This window comes from Lactuca serriola, chromosome 8, assembly GCF_051521515.1.
Source record: "Lactuca serriola cultivar US96UC23 chromosome 8, Lser_US96UC23_V15, whole genome shotgun sequence".
Classification (NCBI taxonomy): Eukaryota; Viridiplantae; Streptophyta; class Magnoliopsida; order Asterales; family Asteraceae; genus Lactuca; species Lactuca serriola.
In genome coordinates, this window is record NC_136415.1 from 149,769,329 (window position 1) to 149,790,247 (window position 20,919).

General features: G+C 37.9%; 1 protein-coding gene across 1 annotated transcript; it reads left to right on the forward strand.

Moving 5' to 3' along the window:
• Window positions 1-15,908: 15,908 nt before the first annotated feature.
• On the forward strand, window positions 15,909-19,801 carry LOC145067493 (uncharacterized). The gene is made up of 5 exons (XM_079014625.1): window positions 15,909-16,340; window positions 17,007-17,547; window positions 17,631-17,954; window positions 18,012-18,887; window positions 19,707-19,801. Exons 1-5 carry the CDS (start codon window positions 15,909-15,911, stop codon window positions 19,799-19,801), a joined length of 2,268 nt encoding a protein of 755 aa, XP_078870751.1.
• Window positions 19,802-20,919: the final 1,118 nt, after the last annotated feature.

Here is a 20,919-nt window from a genome sequence, read left to right on the forward strand (position 1 = left end):
ATTAAGGATTGTTTTGAAAGAAATGGGGGAAAGAGGGACTAATTATGATATTATGGGATTATGTTTGAGAACCGGGTATATAACCCGTGCTATCCCCGTCACTTGCAACTCTAACCCTAAAATGAATACATCCGCCACCTTATGCTTCCCATCAGCCACCACCTTCCCTCATCTACCTCTGGCGCCGTTGTCACCCGACTCCACATATTTCCGATCAGTGAGCGGCCTCAAGCGACTAGGATGACCGCCTTCTTTCGATTCTCTTTCTCCGGCGGCTATATTGGGGCCTCAGCCATCGCCCTGTCGAGATTTATCGCCGCCATTAGCGCCCCCATTAGCGCTGCTATTTCGCCAACACGCTGTCCACAGTCGCTCGTGACATCGCCGGTGCCATTTCAGCGGCCTTGTCGTTGACTCCTTTACACAGCAGGTGGTCGCCGTCGTTGCTAAGTATGGGGGTGTGTGCTTCAGTCGTACGTGCTTCGCAAGCTTGCGGGTGACTTGGGTTGTTGACTGCGTAAAAGATGCTCGATGGACAGGAAAGATCAAAGAGAAACTACCATGGCAGTCGGCCATGGTGGCTGCCGCCGTCAACGTCGCTGTTGATTTGCTATTTCCGGTGTATGGTTTCGCGAACCACCACCAGGATGGGTGCTTGTTTTTGCTGAAGGGTGTGTAGTGCTTGGCTGGAAAAACCAAGAATTGTCCTCACCACCACTGTGAGGTGGTGGCATATGGCCACCACAAGGTGGTTGTGTGTGTATGTGTTTAGCCTACTGTATATGTGTATGTGCGGTTTGGTTATTTTGTTGTAATTGTAATTTTATCGGAATAATAAAAGAAAATTATAAACCACCACCGTAGGGTGATGGTTGCCGCCTCCTGCTGCCGTGTCGGGTGGCGGTGTGCTTTGAATGCGTTTGGACCTCGTTTGGGTGATGTTTGGACAATGTGGGATCAATGAAACCCTATTGGGCCCAATGAGGCTCAAAGTGACCTAAAAGCCCAACCAATTGATTAATGGGCCAAGATTGGGTAGGAAACCTTAATTAGGGTTTGGAAAAACGTAATGGCATAAAACCCTAATTTTAAGAATTTATCGGGACACACACGGGATTATTTAATAACTTGATATATTAAATAATAATTATTGGCAAAATTAACCTAAAAACAATATTGGACTTAATGGATTAAGTCTTTAGTAGATTAAGTCCTTAATGGGTTAAGTGAGAAACACTTAACCCTAATTGTCATTTTATGTGAAACCCTAATTGCACATGGGCCTTGAGTTGGGCCTTCATATTGGGCTTTGGAAAATGGACTATTGATGGGCCATCCAAGAACAAGTTAATGGACTAAAGTAATTAAATGGGCTTTAGGATAAGGCCCATGTGAGGACTAGGGCCCAATTTGGAAAATTGGGCCATAGTTTGGGCCTTTATGATTATGTGATATTGGGTCATGGGAATTAGATTTGAATAATTGGATGGGCCTTAAGGAAAGACTATGAAGAGGTTTGGGCCCAATTTGGAAGATTGAGCTATATGTTGGGCTTTGGCCCATTATTGGACTTTTGAACTTTTATAGTGTGAGATGGACCTTGGGCTTGGAACCCAGTTATTAATTGGGTATTGTTTGATGTTGACAGTTCGGGGGCCTATCAACCAGCAGCTAGAGTTTTATATGCTGGACTTCAGCAATGCCAGGTGAGTTATCCTCACTATACTAAGGGGTCTAAGGCACCAAGGCCAGCCCAATGAATTAATATCCTAGTAGTTGTTATGATATGTATGTGTTAGATATGCATGCTAATTGGATATGCTAGTTCGGTAGGCCTGTAGGACTACCTGTGATAATGTTATTATTGGTATGCGCATTGGATATGGTATCCTAGCAGTGGTAGTATGTTGAGTATGAGATAGAGTTGCATGCTAGTTGCTATGCCAGTTAGGTAGATTTGTTAGACTACCATAGTATTATGTGATTACCTGTATGTGCATTACTTATGTTATATGTTGATATGTTATGTGGGTTGAATTGAGGTTGTATTGCTCCGTGCGGTAGCCAAGAAACCCTACGAGAATTCCAGATACGAGTTATGGGCTCGGTAGGCAATCCAGACTCGTATTGTGGGCTCGGTAGCATTCCAGATACGAGTTGTGGGCTCGGTAGGCAATCCAGACTCGTACTGTGGACCCGATGGCAAGCCAAATGTGAGCTGTGGGCCCATGAGGCAATCCAAACTCATATTGTGGGTCCACGGGGTAATCCGGTCTGTTGTGGACCCATTGCATGCTGTTTTGTTCAGTTTGTTATGTTATGATCTGCAGACATGGCTATGTGGACTGTATGTGTATCGGTATTTTTTCGGGGAACTCACTAAGCCTCGAGCTTATAGTTTCAGTTTATTGTTTCAGGTACATCAGATGATCGCAGGAAGGCAAAGGCATGCTCGCACAGCTCCTCATATTTCATGGTTTCATGATTGGATTATGGGAATACTCTGATGTTTAAACTATTTTGAAAACTAACTATAATCACTTAATGGTTTTAAAATGTATTAAAAAGTTTAAAATTGACTTGAATTTTATGGGTGTTACACCATTTATATATAGTTAGTTTATTTATATAAAATATGCCTATGCTTAATAAAGATGGAATAAAAGATAAAAACCCTTTGACTTGTTTCTAATCGAAACCGAACTCATGCCTTGATGGTATAAGGTTGTTTGTTGTCTTTCCTTCTTACTAGTCGATGCTTGTCATATGTCCCATGCTTTCCTTTAATGCAAGTAAGGTGCAATATATCTAATAGTTTTTATATAAAGGAATTCATTGCTAGTTTATTTGGCTAGTCTTTTCTTCCCTTTTCTTTTTATGAAAGCTGTAGCTTTCTTTGTCCTTCCTTTCTCCTCTCTCTTGCATTGTGTAGTGTAGAATCGGGTGTTTGGTGTGCGTTTCCTTTAATACTTATTTGGTATAAGTTTTTTAAGGCTTAAGAAGTAAATTATACAAATAAAGACTAGCATCTTGAAGTGATTTATCCTTGTTTGGTAGATACTTGTAAATAGCCTGTACTTTGAGTCTTTTTCCTCACTTCACCAGCTTCCAATATCTCATGAGAATCAAAGTTTTCAAAGGTTGTTGTTCTTTTTCTTTCTATGGTTGATTTAATATTTCCATAATTGCAAAATGATTCTTGGTGGGCATAAAATGGTTCTATAATTATTCAAGTTTTAATGTTTTTGTTACAAAACTCGTAGTTTTTATAAACTATTTTTCTGAATAAAATCCAACAAGATCCCTATGTAAAGTAAAGTCGATGCTTTTGAAGGGAAGGAGTTAACTATAAATAGATAGTGATGTTTGTGGTAGAGTGTGAGAGAGAACGAGTGAAGTAACAAATACTAACTTGAATATCTTGGATAGATGGATGATACATTGTACCTATAATACAACTATGAAAAGAAACTTGGGATAGGAGGTATGGGTTGGCCAATAACCAATTAGGATATATGTCTCTTCCTATACTATAATATGACCACCTTATGCACCATCATGGTGATACTAATGTGCTATTTTGGTCCATGTTCTAAAAAAATTAATATGAATGATCATCATGGTTTCAAATCCATCATAGACAATATTTTTCCCTATGACTGCTAGAACCCTTCCTTTAACTACATGCAAATGACTAATGTGTCCTTATTTTATTATCTTTTCAATTATTTTTTTCATTTTATTATTAGAATGATCATTTATGTTATTTACATGAAAATTTGAATAAAAGGCATAAAGTCTAACATACCTCATCATTTAATTCTCTCTCTCTCTCTCTCTCTCTCTCTCTCTCTCTCTCTCTCTCTCTCTCTCTCTCTCTCTCTCTCTCTCTCTCTCTCTCTCTCTCTCTCTCTCTCTCTGATCATCAAACGACCAACATGTTTATATCGGACAGAGCTTACTCTTTTTTATTATTAATTTCAAAATATATATTTTACTCAAGATTTCCTATTTGTGGAACTTAGTGTAATTAAAATAAATTTGTGGGATGCCCGCACATTGCAGCATGTTTATCAATTCTATATTTTCCATGCAATATTTGTAATGTGTTATTACATGCATATCATTTCTATAATTTAGCTATGACAGAGGATGGGTACATGAGTGCAATTTTTTCTTATACATTAATCGTGTTTGTAATTTCAATATTATATAGGGACCATTTTTATAATTTCGATATCACATAAGGACCATTTCGTAATGTCGCTATTATACGTGTGCCATTTCTGTAATATCGATGGCCTTTTTTATTTTTTTCGATATAGTTTTATCCATAGATCATTATGATATTACATCGAAATCTTGCTATTATACCGGGACTACTTTTATAATGTCATTATTATATAGGGACTATTCCTGTAAATAGTTTCTAAAGGGACTATTTCTGTAACTGTTTCTTACATGGACCATGTTTCTGGTTCTTAACTACTCTCAGGGACCATTTTTAGAACTTTGTTAATCTTACAAAGACCACTTCTGTAAATATTTCATAAGAGCATTAGCTATGGGTTACGTTATAACACCAAGTTTATATGTCACCTCATCTATAACACCACCATAACACCAAGGGGGAAATGATGTTCCCCATATTATAACATGTTAAGAAGTAGAGAGAGAAAAAAAAAAAAAAATGACTTGATTAGTTGATAAAGGCAACAACCAATTAAACTTCCCGTTAGCATCTTGTGATCGTCATAACAAATTATGCCATAACATCCTCTTAACAAGAAGGAGGGGTGGTGTTCATCTTATTATGACTAGGTTATGAGGTGTCACATCAGTAAAAATAACAGTTCTCGTTGCCTATACCGTTTGCTCTAAGTGACTATTTTCATAAATCTTAGTTTTTCCGGGGACCATTTCTAAATGTTTGTAAGGACTGATTCTAAGGAATTAAATATTTCAATATGTTATCTTTAGTATAAATTTTTATTTTTAAATAAAAATATATAATATATAAATTAAACCCTATACCACTCCTACCACCTCAACGTCTCCCATGTTTTGACCAATCGTATATAGTAATTACTACCACCTCAACGTCTCCCATGTTTTGACCAATCGTATATAGTAATTACTACATGCAGAAATGATTTCCTATACGATCAAATGTTAATAATTTTAGGAAAAACCAAAATAAGATGATGAACAAGTAGGTAGGACATAGGACGCAGACGTATTCAGTCAGTTGATTAGAAAGTAGCAAGAGACAAGAAGAATACTATTTGTGGCCTGCTTTGCTCCTCCAACCTCCTTTTCCTGATATATTAACATTGTATACTACTGATTAGTCCTAGAATTTATGTAAAATATTATGTTTGTTAAGATTTGTTTTTTTATTTATAATATTTGAAAACCTGTTAATTTAGCAAAATTTGCAAACTTCACAAAAATGAATCTGAAACATTAAAACATGGAGAAGTAACCAAAGAAATTCGACTTTATATGACATTAAAAGTTTTTTCTCTGTTAATTTCGATCTTTTACCGAAATCTAACAAAAATAAATAAATAAATAAATAAAGATATATAGCGAATAGAAACTATATACGATATAATGGGAAGGGAAGATAATATTAAGTTGAAAATAGGTTATATTAAACATTTCGAATATGGATAGAAATTACTTTTCAAAATAGTATTTGATATAAATGAAAAAGTACATATTATATATTTATTTAAACCCAAATAATTGTTTTAACAAATACAATGATTCTATAAGGCTTGTCGTGACGAACGCTAAAGCGTGGCCACAACGTTTCCGAAAACATGTATGACGGCGATGTTGGATGTTAGATCTGGTGCGTGTCAGGGTGGGTCAAGGCATGCCAAAGCGTGTTATGGCCGGAGTTTTTCAAGACACATTTTTTCCTTTTTTTTAGATCGGACATGACCCTGTAACTTTTTTTTGTTATTAGAGGTTTATACAACTCAACTAAAAACTTGATATATTTTACATAATACTTTAATGTATAACCAAATTATGACCATTAGATTAAAACAATGAATAAATATGAGTTAAAAGGTACATGATCTTAAAATGTGATAACATTTACTCTATAATTATATTTAATTAGTTATAAGGGCAAATATGACATTTTATGAGAGAGAAATTAATATTATCTACATTTTAGTCAACTTAGTTAAATTTATTAATAAAAGTAAAATTAAATAAAATTAATAAAAATAAAATATGATACATTATTAGACATTTTAAAAAAATATATAACTAGAAATTCTTGAAGAATATAATGTTCTATCTTAAACTTTTACTAGATTTTAAAAAGCAATGATTAAGAATCAGTTTAACTAACCAACAATTAAGTATTTTTTGAGGTTAAGAATTAGTTTATCCTAAGTTCAACATGATCCATAAAGTTGCTAACTTTATGGATTCCATACCATTCAAATCAACCCAAACATGGAGATAAGTGAATACAATTTTATTGTATTTAAGAACAGGAATAGGCAGGGAAACTTTACTTCAAAAAAGTCAAGAGAAGATAGCTTCAAGATGTAATATTTGGATCTGGTATTAGCTAAATTCTCTAATTTATTGTATTTTCTCTGGGGACTTGACGAGTTGGAAGCTCCAACTCATCGTGTCGAGGGGCTTGTTGGCCGCAAAAATTTTTGGTCCGACTCAACGAGTCGGGGTGTCCTAACTCGACGAATTGGCGGCTGTGAAGAAAACCCTAATTTTATGGTTTTGCACACTATTTAAAGACGTTAAATCTCTTGGCTAGCCTCTTTACCAACCTCATAGACCAGAAAACCTTAATTTCGTGTATTATCCTCCAATGTTGAGCGTGTGAGCTTGTGGTGTGCTTGGAGAATTGGTTTTTGGTATTCTTTGGAAGGAGTTTGAAGATTGAAGGAGCTTAGTGATGCGTTTTGAGCACTATAACAATCATATGGTGCACATACAAACATAATGCTTTGGATCTAAGTTTTCTCAAGTTAAACATGCAATTTTTCATTTATCAAAAACATGAACCCTAACTAGCATACAATTTAGATATTTACAACATAAAACAAGTTAAATGAATACCTTTTTGTTGTAGCTTGTAGAACTTGGCCTTTCAGGAGCTTAGTACCTCAGATGTGATACCTCAAATAAGTCACAAACACCAAGAACAATGGATGATTATGAGAGAGAGGTTAGGAGGCACCAAAAATTGGCTAGGATTTCTTCTTGGAAGTCTTGGCTGATTTTAGGAGTGTTAGGGGTTACATTTATAGTGTGGAATTCCTAAGGTTTCAACTTGTAAACCCTAATTCATTCACTTAGGCCTTTAAGCCAATAACTCATTTGATAGCCTTTCGGACTAACTCTTCATGGACTCTTACATAGATTTTGTCCATCCCTAATTAACATGGATCATTAGCCCAAACTATATGTATCACCGATTTACTTAATCATTCCCCGTTAATTTAATCAGTCTCTTTTGATCACTAAATTAATTCCTGATCAATACCAATTAAATAATATGATTTCTCAACTAATATATTATTCTTATAATATATTAATAAATCACAAATAACCTCTTTCTCAAATATCCATCCTATCAAATTGCTCCGGTGAAGGCAACCCAAAAGGACCATGCTACTATTGGGTCAAGTACATACCAATTATAGTTATGAGCTTAGACACCTAATCCAACAGTCTCCCACTTGGATAAGTCTAATAACTATAATTGCCATCGTAACTTCAAAATCCAATTAACAATCATAGCTCTCAAAAGCCACTTTCCAACTATGATCTAGTCAATGACTCGTCCTTTAGATAAGGGATCATATAACCCTCTGTTCTTCAAGATATCATGTGGCCAAAGACATGGAATAAAGTCATACTCATTGTCCAGCAGTTTGTTTCCCGATTTTTGATTTGTTTGACGTATAACTCATTTGAACACATCAACCGAGTCCTGACCGGGCCCGACACCTAAGTTAAAATAAAATCATTGAGGGGCCAATGATATCACTTTTAATCCTCTTAGGATAAAAGGAACATATAAACTTCGACTTATATGCTTGAACTAATTATTGTTAAATTATACACAACAACACATTCTATAACATTAGGTTACTGATGCGTTTTTGTACTATCAATGCACAACCAACTTGTAACCAACATCTCATATATCTTGGGTTGAAGACTATATGATATTATCGTCTCACAATCACTCGTAACAAATTCCATGAACTGATTCATGTGAGCATGAGTTTAATCCAATACTCAAGTCTTATTTCAGGAGCACTCATGAACGTTGTAGCAAACTTTGCTATGTCTAAACACTTTAGACAATCTACAAGCCAATTCATGACAGTCTAACTTCATAACCTACTTCCAAATTATGATCGACTACAGATAGTTCGAATAATCATATTATTCTAGAAGTCAAAACATGCAAAAAGTGAAACATAAAATAAACAATTGACAAAAGACAGTAAACTTTACTTATAAATAAAACCCTTATTATTTAATCATCAAATGCCAATTACATTTATTTACTACAACTTTCTAATTGCCTATGTAATCACTAAAACTAATATTGTCTCTTAGGCCAATGCTCTTAGTATACTGCAAATTCTTAACCCTACTCAGTCCCTTCATAAGGGGATATGTTGGGTTATCCTATGACGATACCCTCTTCACTACGAGGAGTCCCTCTTCTACTCGATGTCTTATGAGGTGATATTTGCTGTCGATGTGCCTAGATCTACCATGATCCCTTGGTTCCTTGGTTAAGGCAACCGCACCCTTGTTGTCACAGAAAATCTCCATAAGCTCCTTTACATCTGGTACAACTCCAAGGTCTTCGATGAAGTTATTTAGCCATATTGCCTCCTTCGACGCTTCGCTTGCTGTTATCTACTCTGATTCACATGTTGAATCAGCAACAGTCTCTTGTTTGGAACTTTTCCATGTTACATGTAGGCGTGGAAGGTAGTATTGGACCCGTACTATTGAAAGCACATGACATGTACCCGAAGTAATGACATACCTGATAGTTCTTAGATGTCCGAGGAGGAGTAATCTCTTCCGAATTCCTTATCTTGGTTATTTGTGATATTTTCAGTTGAGGATGGTGATGATCACGTGAGGTTCAGGATCAGGATCAGATTTAGGCTCGGATGCAGAGCCCATGGATGAGAGGTTGCACGATCTTATCGCATCCGAGGTTACTCACGGCATCCTTGACGCTACTTTGATGATTTTCGGTACTGTCAACGAGGGCATCATGGAGATCATGGAGGAGAGGCTCAGGTCATTCCAAGTTGATATTGTTACAGGCAAGATTGGGGATCGAGCTCCCTCGTTCAGGGAGTTCAAGGTGTGTAGAGCGCTTGAGTTCTTTGGAGTTAGGGATCCCATCGCTAGCCGACGTTGGGTGGTAGACATGAAGAATGCCCAGCGCACGGGTTTTTTCCGCGAGGTGGTAAAGGTGGGGTTTGCTTCTTATATGTTGAGGGATCGAGCACAAGACTGGTAAGAGGAGGTGACATGTGACGTGGGATCAGCAGGGGTAGCTGAGATGACTTAGGAGGAGTTTGTGAGGAGGTTTGATCAGGAGTTTTCACCATCCATTGAGGTGCAACGTTTGGTGAGAGAGTTCTAGGATCTATAGCAGACTACTGAGGCTGTGGTGGAGATCACCACCAAGTTTCGAGAGATGGCGCTTTTGGTTCCGTAGTATGCTGCGGATGAGGAGATGAAGAAGACTAGGTATCACTCCATGCTGAGGGATGGCATTCGGGAGTTTGTGAGTTTTTCAGGGTGCAAGACCGTGAATGAGATGGTGGAGAAGGCCCGAGAACGGAAGATTGAGTTAGAGCTCTACACGAAGTGGATGACAGAGCAAGTTCAGGAAGCAGTAAGTCGTGCCAAGAAGCCTAAGACCTTCGACCCTCTCAGCAAGCTTAAGTTTTGGTCCTATTTTCCTTTATTTTGACCTAGTAAGTGTTCAAGTCATGCATTGGACATTCATGACTATAAAGCTGTGATTTTTATGGTTCTTTGGATTCGGTGAAGCCTTCTATAAGGTTTGAAAGTTTAGCTTGAAAGATTAAGACCTTAATGCTCTAGGATGTCCAAATCGAGTCTCACAATGTGACGGGTTTTGAGTCACATCGTGACGACAGAAGATATAACAACTATTTTGTTTGGACCTGTTGGGTTATAAAAGTGTTGTTTCAAATTGTATTGTACTAGAAAAGTCTTATGTTAATAGGTTGGACCTGTCCATCCGTGTTTCTTCTTTACTAAGGTTAGACTATTTAATGTGCATGCATGTATCGTTCTAGCGTTATTGATTGTATTGCCCTACAAAGCTTTTACAGAGAAGTTCACATTGAACTCTTCTAAAGCTTTTCAATTCAAGCATTCATCATACTTTTATCTTCATATTGCTTGTCTTTTATTTGTCATTATTGTTAATAGAATCAAACGATCTTGATTATTATAATTCATTCGCTATTCTTCCGTCGACTTTTTTAACTAGGGTTTATCATTATTCTTGGATCTGTTGTTGGTGTCTCAAATTCTTCAATCGGTTGTAGCCTCCAAATCTATATCTCTTGTCTTACCCTAGATCTCGATTCATGTTGTTACACATCTGATTCTATAGTCGCTTCTATGAGCTCTTGAGAAGATGAATCATGAAGATCCTCATACTCTTTCTTTCGATATTTCTAGTAGCATCGGATCTACTACAATGATCCCAATCCTTTTTCAGCAGGATTATGAAGTCTTTTCCTTGCACTTCGAAGATTATGTTCTTGGCATTGAAGAACACGGAACAACAATATGGCAAGCTATGACACATGAGACTTCCGCTCACACGGCTATTAAGAAGGTTATCAAGATGAAAAGGATAAGCTATTGAGTAATATCAAGGTGATGAGAATAATTAGGTTTACTCTTCCTCCAGACACTTTTCGTTTGGTAAGTGCATGTGAGATGGCAAAAGAGATATAGGATAGATTAAAAGAGCTTTATTCAAGCGACGTCGATTTGGAACACTCTGTACAAACACTGCTTATGTCTAAGTTTGGAGCATTTGTTCAGAAGTATGATGAAAAACTCGATCAAACTTTCAACCGTTTTAATCATCTATTGAGCAGGATGCTTAAGCATAATCTAAGTCGTGAAGTAATAGAGCAAAAAGTTCCGTTCATGAACGGATTAAGGTCTTAATGGAAAGCGGTTGTGTCTACAATGAATCCTCATGAACAATTCAATAGTTACTATCTAGCAAATTTTGTTGGAATTCTTAGATCCCATGAAGTTGAGGTTACGGAGGATGTGAAGTTAGTCTCTAGTCTGGGATCATTAGCCTTGGTTGCGAAAGGCAAAAAGGTGGCTGGAGAAGATTTCGAATCCAACTTTTCGAACAATGAACTTACCAGAGAGGAATACGCTCTGACGGTATCTAATCCCAAAAATTTTATTAAAAAGAATTTTGGTCGATTTAAGAACAAGAACAGGCAGGGAAACTTTAGTTCAAAAATTTCAAGAGAAGAGAGCGTCAAGATGTGACGCATGGATCTGGTATTAGCTAAATTCCCTAATCTATTGTATTTCTTTGGGGACTCGACGAGTTGGAAGCTCCAGCTCATCGTGACAAGGGGGTTGTTGGGCGCAAACATTTTTGGTCAAACTCAACGAGTCAGGGTGTCCCAACTCAGCAAGTTGACGGCTATGAAGAAAACCCAATTTTTAAGGTTTTTCATCCAATTTAAAGACCATAAATCTCTTGGCTGGCCTCTTTACCAGTCTCCTTGTCCAAAAAACCCTAATTTCATGTATTATCCTCCAAGGTTGAGCGCGTGAGCTTGTGGTGTGCTTGGAGAGTTGTTGGAACCTGAAAGTGAACCTCTAGCAATCCTAAGTACATATTCCGAAGGTTGCTGATTCCGAAGATGAATATGATCTAAAAGCTATTCAGAGCTGGTTAAAGGGAGTGAAGAAATTCAAGAGCTCATTCCGGAACTGATCCTTTCGTCCGGAATTGTCATCGATCCGAAACGAAGCTTCATCTCCGGAACATCAATAGTCCGGAATGAAGTCATTTTGTCTGTTATGTATTTCTTAATCTTGTCTTGTATTTTGATGTGATGTTTCATAGGACTTAGTCTAAAGTTGTTTAGGACAATCAGAATGTCAGGCTTATGTCTTTTTTTCCAGTCTTATGTAAACATCAAGGTTAATTCGTTGTAACTTAGTCTCCTATAAATAGGAGCTTTCAATACAAGTCAACTACAGATCTTTCACTCTTACTTTGGCATTTTTATTCCTTATCATATTTATAACATTCTTCTTGTTCCTCATTTATTAACTTTACTTTGATCACTATTTAATTGTTCTCATTTAATGTCTTGATCATTTGTTGAATTGATTATCTAAGACTTGACTGGTCTTTCCAGTCTTGACTTGAACATCCATTATTAAGTAGACATTGATCTCAAGCATTCACTCAAGGTTTGAGTTATCAAACCTTGTCCCTGCGCAAAGATCTTGATCTCACAATTGGTATCAGAGCCCGATTGGTTGTCCTTTGAATCCATAAGATTAGATTATCGTTGGTTTGAATCATCCTTGGAAATTCAACCATTTTTTTGTTAAGGATAAAAGTTCTTCTATATACCACTTAAGCTCTAAGATATCTTGACTTCAATGGCTACTTCAAATCCTCAAAAAATGATTTCAATGCAAATCGCAAATAGCGTTGGTGGCCCTACACATGCCCCAGTTCTAGTTGTGGAAGAATATGATCACTAGAAAGTTAGAACGGAAAGATTTTTACTAGCCAAAGAGAAAGGTGAACAAATCTGGAGATCCATCACACATGGTCCTCATGTTCCTGTAAGAACAGTTGTAAGAAATGCAGCTACTCAACTCATGAGAGAAGATGAAGTTCGTCCAGCTCCTCTAAATGCAGATGATATTGAGAAACTGCATGCTGATCAAATCGCCTTCTCTGAAATGGTGTTTGGTGTTCCTCCATCACTCTTTGAGCACATTAAGTTATGCAAATCGGCCAATGAAATTTGGGACCCTCTACAAGATCTGATTGAAGGTTCAGAAAACATGAAGGATAAGCGTCTCACCTCAGTTGTTAATGACTTTGACACATTTACTACCAGTCCAAGTGAATTTGTAGCCTCAGCTTCCAACCGATACCGAATTTTTGTTAACAACATGACCGCTCACGGGATTGTTCGAACTCCTCTCGAGTACAATCTCAAGTTCATTAACAGTCTTGGTAAGGGATGGGGAAATGTTAAGTCCTGCCTTCAAAGCAATGGTTCCTTAAAAAAATTGAAACTCTATCAACTTTTTGATGAGCTTCAAGGACATGAATCAAACGTTGCTCAAACCATTAGAGAACTTTTTGGAGGACCACTTGCTCTAGTCATCTCTTTTGAATCAATCATTCCGAACCCACTTTCTCCGGAACCTTACAAACCTATGGTTTCACTACCTCGGCAGTCCCCAACTTCGCTTCCTACTCACAACTATCCTGATGGTGATTCCGAAACCTTAGATTCTGAACTCCGTTTTCAACAAGAATTTGCCTTACTTTCCATGAAATACAAAAGACCTTTCAATTCTCCTTTCATATCTTATCAAAATAGATTCAACTCTCCTCACCAAAACCATCCTCAAACATATACTTCGTCGGAACCAAAACAAACATCTGAAAACCCTCAGAAATACGAGCCTAACCTCACTAAACCACATTCGAATCCGGAATCCTCTAAAAATCTCAACTCGGAAAAGCCAAAAATCTTGTGTCACAAATGTGGTCATGCAAACCACTTTGCCAAAGATTGTCTTGCTGACGCACCTCAAAAACCAAAAATCAAAGATTCAGCTTACTATATCCGAAAAGCACAAGAATTGGCTGAAAGTGAGAAAGCATTTGTCACTACTGTTTCAAGAGATGTCGAAGGATACTGCTCATCTGGAGATGATGATGATGTAGTAATTGGAAGAAACATGTGCTTAATGGACAGACAAACCGTTGTATGTGATGAAGGTTACTGGTCTTCTGGTTCCGAAAATGAAGAAGATGATGCTGAACCCAACTACTGCTACATGGCTACCAATGATCCACTAGGACGAAGCATTGTTCAACAGGTAGAATCCATGATCTCTGATAATAATTTTGATTTGACTTTATGTGAACCTTACTTGACCCAAATTCAAACAGATATGAATACTATCTATAAAGCCTATGAGTCAGCCATAGAAATCAGTGAGAAGAAAGATTGTGAATTAAGTCGTCTTAGATTACGTTTTGAGGATAAGAATTGAAAATCGAGTCTTTAGAGCATGAACTTGTAATGTCAAAAGATGAATGTATCATTTTGCAAGATAAATTTGAAATCACTTATTCCGAACGAAATATTTTGATTTCTGAAAACAAACGTCTCAATGACAAAATTGATGCTTTGCATAACTCTGTTGACATGCTTGAAGCTGACATTCGGATGACTCATAATTTTCGTCATCCATGGTCAAAAGCTCCTGGTCTCGAAAGTGAATTTCCGAAAGTAATTGTTAGTCCCCTGAAGGATTTGCAAAATCTGACATTCATGGGAGAGGTTCCAAACATTCAACATTCAGATTCTCCTGTCTCCCCATTGTCACCCCTTCCGGAGACTAAAAGATCCTTTAAGTCCCTAATTCCCGAGTTTCAACCCATAGTTGTTAAATTTCCTGATTCCACGCCTCTTCCGCCTCGGATAAACTTGGACCTGAATCGGACCATGGAATATCATCATAGTCTTCAAAACTGTGTAGATCATGTTCCTGTAACCAATCACGTCAATAACTGTGTGATTGAGGAAATCATTCCAGAAACAACTGAAGTCAATGCCTCAAATTTTGCATGGGCATCTGTGAATGATAATGTTGAAACTTCAAGCAATCAATCCTTTGAATCATGTGAATCAGAATCTGTAGTCCTTTCTAAATCCAAATTGGTTCCCATTTCTCTAAAGTTTTCAAATTCATCCAAAGGTTAGTCCTCTGGATCCTCTAAGAGAAAACCAATGTTGAATAGAAAAGACATTGTAGACCCCAAGGTAGAAGCTAGGAATGCTTACAAAAAGGAAATTAAGAATAGACAAAATTCTAGATTCCTTGCCAACTCAAAACCAAACTCATTTCGGAACAACCCAAGGATGGTAACACATCAAAAACATAGTCAAAGCTCTTTTGTTCCAATTCGAATTCTAAAAAAGATCTTCCAAATCTCCTGATTTTTCAGATCCAAAGGAAGTCCTTAGATCCACAGCACCTCAAGGTCAAGTTAAAGTCAAAACCATCCGAAATACTTTGACTACTCCTCAAATTGTCTCATCTGTCTTTATCGCAAAAACTGATGGCACAATTTTCAAACCAAAAATTTCTAAGAGCATTGTGCCCTCAACCAGATCCACCAACTCAAATCATACTATCTCAAAATCTTCAAACAAAAATCTTGTGTGGAGAATCAAGTTATCGGTTAGCAAATCAACTAACTCGGAGATAGCCAAAAGTGTCACTCCAAATACCTTCTCTTTGAAGAAATCTGCTTCGAACCCTCGTATAGTTGAATATGACTACTGGATAGATGAAAAGACTCTAGCGTTCTGTCTGTTCCCAAAGAAAAGCAATCTCACCAAGAAACAAGTAGTTGTTCCAGTGTCTAAAACAAAGTCTAAAGTCCAAGCCTACGTCCCAAATCTCAACTCGGAGCCTAAAAGCTCCATTGCTCATTAATTTCTCTTTTGTAGGCACTTAGTGCTTTGGAGCAAGAAACAATATGATATATTGATAGTGCTTGCTCCATGCACATGACGGGACAGAAGGAATTTCTACGAGATTTAAATCTCTCTCCAAATGCTGGTTACATAACATATGGCAACAATTCAAATTCTCAAATTCGTGTTTATGGAACTCTCACCAATGGAAACTTCTCTATTTCACATGTTGCTTATGTAGCTGACCTGAAACATAATCTAATAAGTGTTGCTCAGCTTACCGACTCAAACCGACGTGTGGAATTTTGCAAAAAATATAGTTATGTGATGACTGAAAACCGAAAAGAATGTTTGATTAAGTCTCTTCGCAACAAAAACATGTACCCACTCGACATCAACATGATCATTGGCAAACCACAACTCTGTCTTCTTTCCATAGCTATTCCCGATGTTAATTGGCTATGGCACCGAAGGCTCACACATCTAAACCTTCGGTACATGAATGATCTCGTTTCCGGCGAAATGGTAAGAGGTTTACCTCTTCTTAAATTTGAAAATGATCATTTATGTGTTGCATGTGAGTGTGGTAAACAATCAAAAAAGGGTCATCCCATCATCATCGAAAAATCCATTTCGGATCCTTTCGAACTTCTACATATTGATCTTTGTGGACCATCCACTGTAGAGAGTCTTCATCATAAGAAATACATTCTTGTGATTGTTGACGACTTTACAAGGTTTACTTGGGTTTTCTTCCTTGGGCTGAAATCCGAAACAGCATCAGAGCTCATCATGTTTATCAAAGGAATCGAAGTTATTATCAAACTTCCGGTAAGAAGAATTCGAAGTGACAACGGCTCGGAATTTCTCAATGCCACCATTGAGAAGTTCCTCACAAAAAAAGGAATCGATCACAACTTCTCAGCTCCATACACTCCACAACAAAATGGTGTAGTTGAAAAACGTAATAGAACACTTGTTGAAGCTGCTCGATGCATGCTCAATTTCACAAATCTACCTCTCTATCTTTGGGCTGAAGCCGTATCCACCGCTTGCTTCACTCAAAACCGAAGCATCATCAATCGACGACTCAATATGACTCCATACGAAGCAACGAATGGTCGAAGGCCATCCATCTCATTCCTTCACATCTTTGGATGCCGATGTTTCATCAAAAACAACTGTGATTAGCTCACAAAGTTTCAACCAAAAGTTGATGAAGCAATCTTTTTAGGATACTCTTCTAAATCCAAGGCATACCGAGTTCTCAACCGAAGAACCCGTGTTGTGGAAGAAAGCTTCGACATTACCTTTGATGACAACTTTGTTCGGAATTCTGGCCCCACTCACATCATGGAGTCCGATGCTCCTTCGCCAGGATATCCGAACCCTCAAACCATTCTTGAGGTTGACTTTGAAACTCTCTTTGGTCCGTCTGAAACAGCTCTTGATTCCGAATCACGATTTCGTCCGTCTCTCATTCAAATTCCTTCTTCAGAAGCCTCAATCTCTCAAAACCTCTCTGGTCCTCCTTATATCCTATCTCCGTTTGATTCTGAACCTTTTCAACCTTCACAGGTTAAGGGGGAGAATAATACAAATCCCTCTCTTGAGTCAAATGTGGATGGCTTCCAAGATGCAGCTGCTGACTTCGATGACACAAATCCTCTCAACATTGATGAAAATGGAAATTTCTTTGAATTTCCCTCCGACGATGATGTAAATCTCTCTGGTTCTAGTTCAAAAGTGCAGGGGGAGCATCACTCCAATACTCAAATCATTCAGGGGGAGAAATCACTTATACTATTGATATAGGATCCTCTGCTGCACAAGATCTCCCTCGATTGCATGTTTGGACGAAAGATCATCCTCCAAACCAGGTAATTGGCAATCCCAATGTTGGTGTTCAAACTCGCTCAGCTACCAACATCCAAAACGAATGCCACTTCTCAGCTTTCATCTCCATGGTTGAACCAAAATCTATCAAGGAAGCATTAGAGCATGCTGATTGGATTACAGCCATGCAAGATGAACTGGCAGAATTCGACCGCAATGAAGTCTGGACTCTTGTACCTCCTCCTCAACATCACCCTATTGTAGGGACAAGATGGGTATTTCACAATAAACTAGACGATGCAGGTATTATCATTTGAAATAAAGCAAGATTGGTAGCAAAAGGGTTCACTCAAATTGAAGGTCTTGATTATGACGAGACTTTTGCTCGACTTGAAGCTATCAGAATCTTTCTTGCTTACGCAGCTCACAAAGGTTTCAAAGTTTTTCAAATGGATGTTAAGAGTGCTTTTCTAAATGGTGAACTTGACACCGAAGTTTACCTCCAACAGCCCCCTAGTTTTATCAATCTCTCCTTTCCAAACCATTGCTACAAACTTCGGAAGACTATCTACGGACTCAAGCAAGCTCCTCGAGCTTGGTACGATACTCTCACAGATTTTCTCAAGCACTCAGGTTTTAAAAGGGGTATTCTGGATCCCACGTTATTTCGAAGATCAAATGGCGAACACCTCATGCTGGTACAAATTTATGTGGATGACATCATTTTTAGATCCACTGATTCATCTATGGTTGCTGACTTTGCCAAACTTATGGTCACTCGTTTTCAAATGAGCATGAATAGAGAGTTAAGCTTCTTTCTTGGACTTCAAGTTAAACAGACTCACAAAGGCATTTTTATTCATCAAGAGAAGTACATTTCTGAGCTCCTTAAGAAATACTCTATGGATACATGTGCCTCTGCCAAGGTTCCCATGGGATTCGGTCACAAAATATTTGTCGACCCTTCGGGTGTTTCCGTAGATGAAAAGAAATACCGAGAAATGATTGGATCCTTACTCTATCTCACCGCAAGTCATCCTGACATAATGTTCTCAACATGCTTATGTGCCAGATTTCAAGTCAATCCGAAGATGTCTCATCTTTTAGCTGTGAAACAAATTTTCCGGTACCTCAAAGGCACAAAGAATCTCGGAATCTGGTATCCAACAAATGAAAGTTTCCTTCTGCAAGCTTACTCGGATTCCAACTATGGTGGTCTTCAACTCGATAGGAAAAGTACATCCGGAGGATTTCAATTCCTAGGTGGTCGCTTAGTCAGCTGGTCATCCAAGAAACAGAACTGCATTGCTCTCTCAACAGCCGAAGCTGAATACATTGCTGCTGTTAGCTGTACGTCTCAAGTTCTATGGATGAAATCTCAACTCTTGGATTATGGTTACCGTTTTCAACGCATTCCTATCTACTGTGATTCTCAAAGTGCCATTGCCATCTTGCACAATCCAATTCAACACTCCATGACAAAGCACATTGACATTTGGTACCATTTCATTAAAGATCATGTTCTAAATGGTAACATCGAACTTATTTTTGTTCCGTCCGATGATGAAATTGTTGATGTCTTTACTAAGGCATTAGATGAAACCAAATTTTTTGGATTTCTGAACAAAATGGGTATGATGATGTCTGATCCTCATTTCTTTCAGGAGACATGTTCTCTCTGATCGAAGTAATTCAACAGAAAAATATGCTCCGAACTCATTTATTTTATTTCAGAACTATTTTTTCCTCTGAATTTACAGGATCCGTTATTTTTTTACTGATTATTTCTTGAGTTTCTACAACTGTCCAGGTTAACTTCAAATTTGCTCCGGAATTTAAAAAATTGCTCCGAATTTTCAAAATTTGCTCCATATTTTCAAAATGCTCCGAAATTCCAAAAATTGCTCAGGAATTTTAAAAAGTGCTCCGGATTTTCAAAATATTCCAAAACTCTTCAAAACTGCTCCGGAACATCCTTTCTTCCGCATCATGCCTTGTCCGGAACAACTCATTTGGAATTCCAAAAGGTAACAAGGTGAAACATTTTCTCAACAGTTACTTTTCAAGAAGATCCTTATCCAATCTTCCTCATTTTGCGTGACACAATTGCACGCCCTCTTTATTGGAAAAACGAATTGACGGCTGCATAACCCCTTTTGGACGAATTACCTTGCCCTATCATGTCAACTGTCACTTCTCCTCACCCCCAACATTAATTGCAACACGATGAATCTTGGATCGTCAACATCACTTATCCAACCCGACCTGGATTTCCTTACATATAAAAACCTTTTCACATCTTACCTTTACCACTTTACAATCTCGTGATTCCCAAACCCTCTCTAAAACCCTTAACATTCTTCGTGTTCTTCAAAGTATTCATCATCTTCAACAATGGAACCATCAAAGCTCCAAAATCCTGCTACTCAAATCCCAAAGAAGTCAATTGCCAGAAAGAAATCATCTAGAGGATCAAAAGGGTCATCTTCTTCAATTGATCAAGAACCGTTTCTTCGAGATACCACCCAACGTTTTTCCCTCAACCCGCTAGATTACGATGACTCCATTAGGATCATAATTGAGTTTCTTGCCCATCATTCTCTCTCCATTCCACTTACAAAAATTCCAGATCCTCCCCATCCTCTTTCTCATTTTCATCGTGCCTTCACAAGCATCAAGCTTGACGACGATGTATTAATATCTTCCATCATCGACGATCGACTCGTTCCCATCTACAAAGCTACCTTTCTCAAAGCCATTGGAGTATCCCCTAACCCTGCTGGTTTTACCGTTGTAGAACCATCCGCTGAAGAGTTTCAGACATTTCTCGCGTTCATCGGGTAAAATGAAGACTACCGAGCCAAAGATTTCAAAAAGACTATTGTTTCCGGGCTCCGGACTGTTCTTATGCACTTCATAATCTGTGGTCTCTCTGGCAAGCATGGCAGCACTGATACTCTTAGCAAAGATTGGCTGAATGTGGTATTCAACATTTACTCCAGACGAAACAACGCTGTTAATCTTCCAGAAGTTATATGGCAAGATTTCTGTAAATTTGCCATCAAAAGAAAACCAAACGAAATCTCAAGCCCTAGGTTTTGGGCACTGACTATTGAGCAGCTCTTCAAGGAGCTACACATTCCCATTTTGGTGAGCACGAGTCCTCCGGAGGTATGTGTTTCTTTCAAACTCGTTAAGTCTTATAGAATTCTGGACCAATCCTCCTTTGGTCCAGTCAGAAGGCTTCCGGACAACATGTTGGCTCTTA

What these genes read in the sequence shown, in the direction of transcription:
- LOC145067493 (XM_079014625.1), top strand. Translation starts at nt 15,909, where the DNA reads ATGACGGGACAGAAGGAATTTCTACGAGATTTAAATCTCTCTCCAAAT. An exon ending in CGATGATGTAAATCTCTCTG is followed by an intron (nt 17,548 to 17,630) that starts GTTCTAGTTCAA and finishes CTATTGATATAG; the next exon opens with GATCCTCTGCTGCACAAGAT. An exon ending in TCTTCAACTCGATAGGAAAA is followed by an intron (nt 18,888 to 19,706) that starts GTACATCCGGAG and finishes TTTTCTCAACAG; the next exon opens with TTACTTTTCAAGAAGATCCT.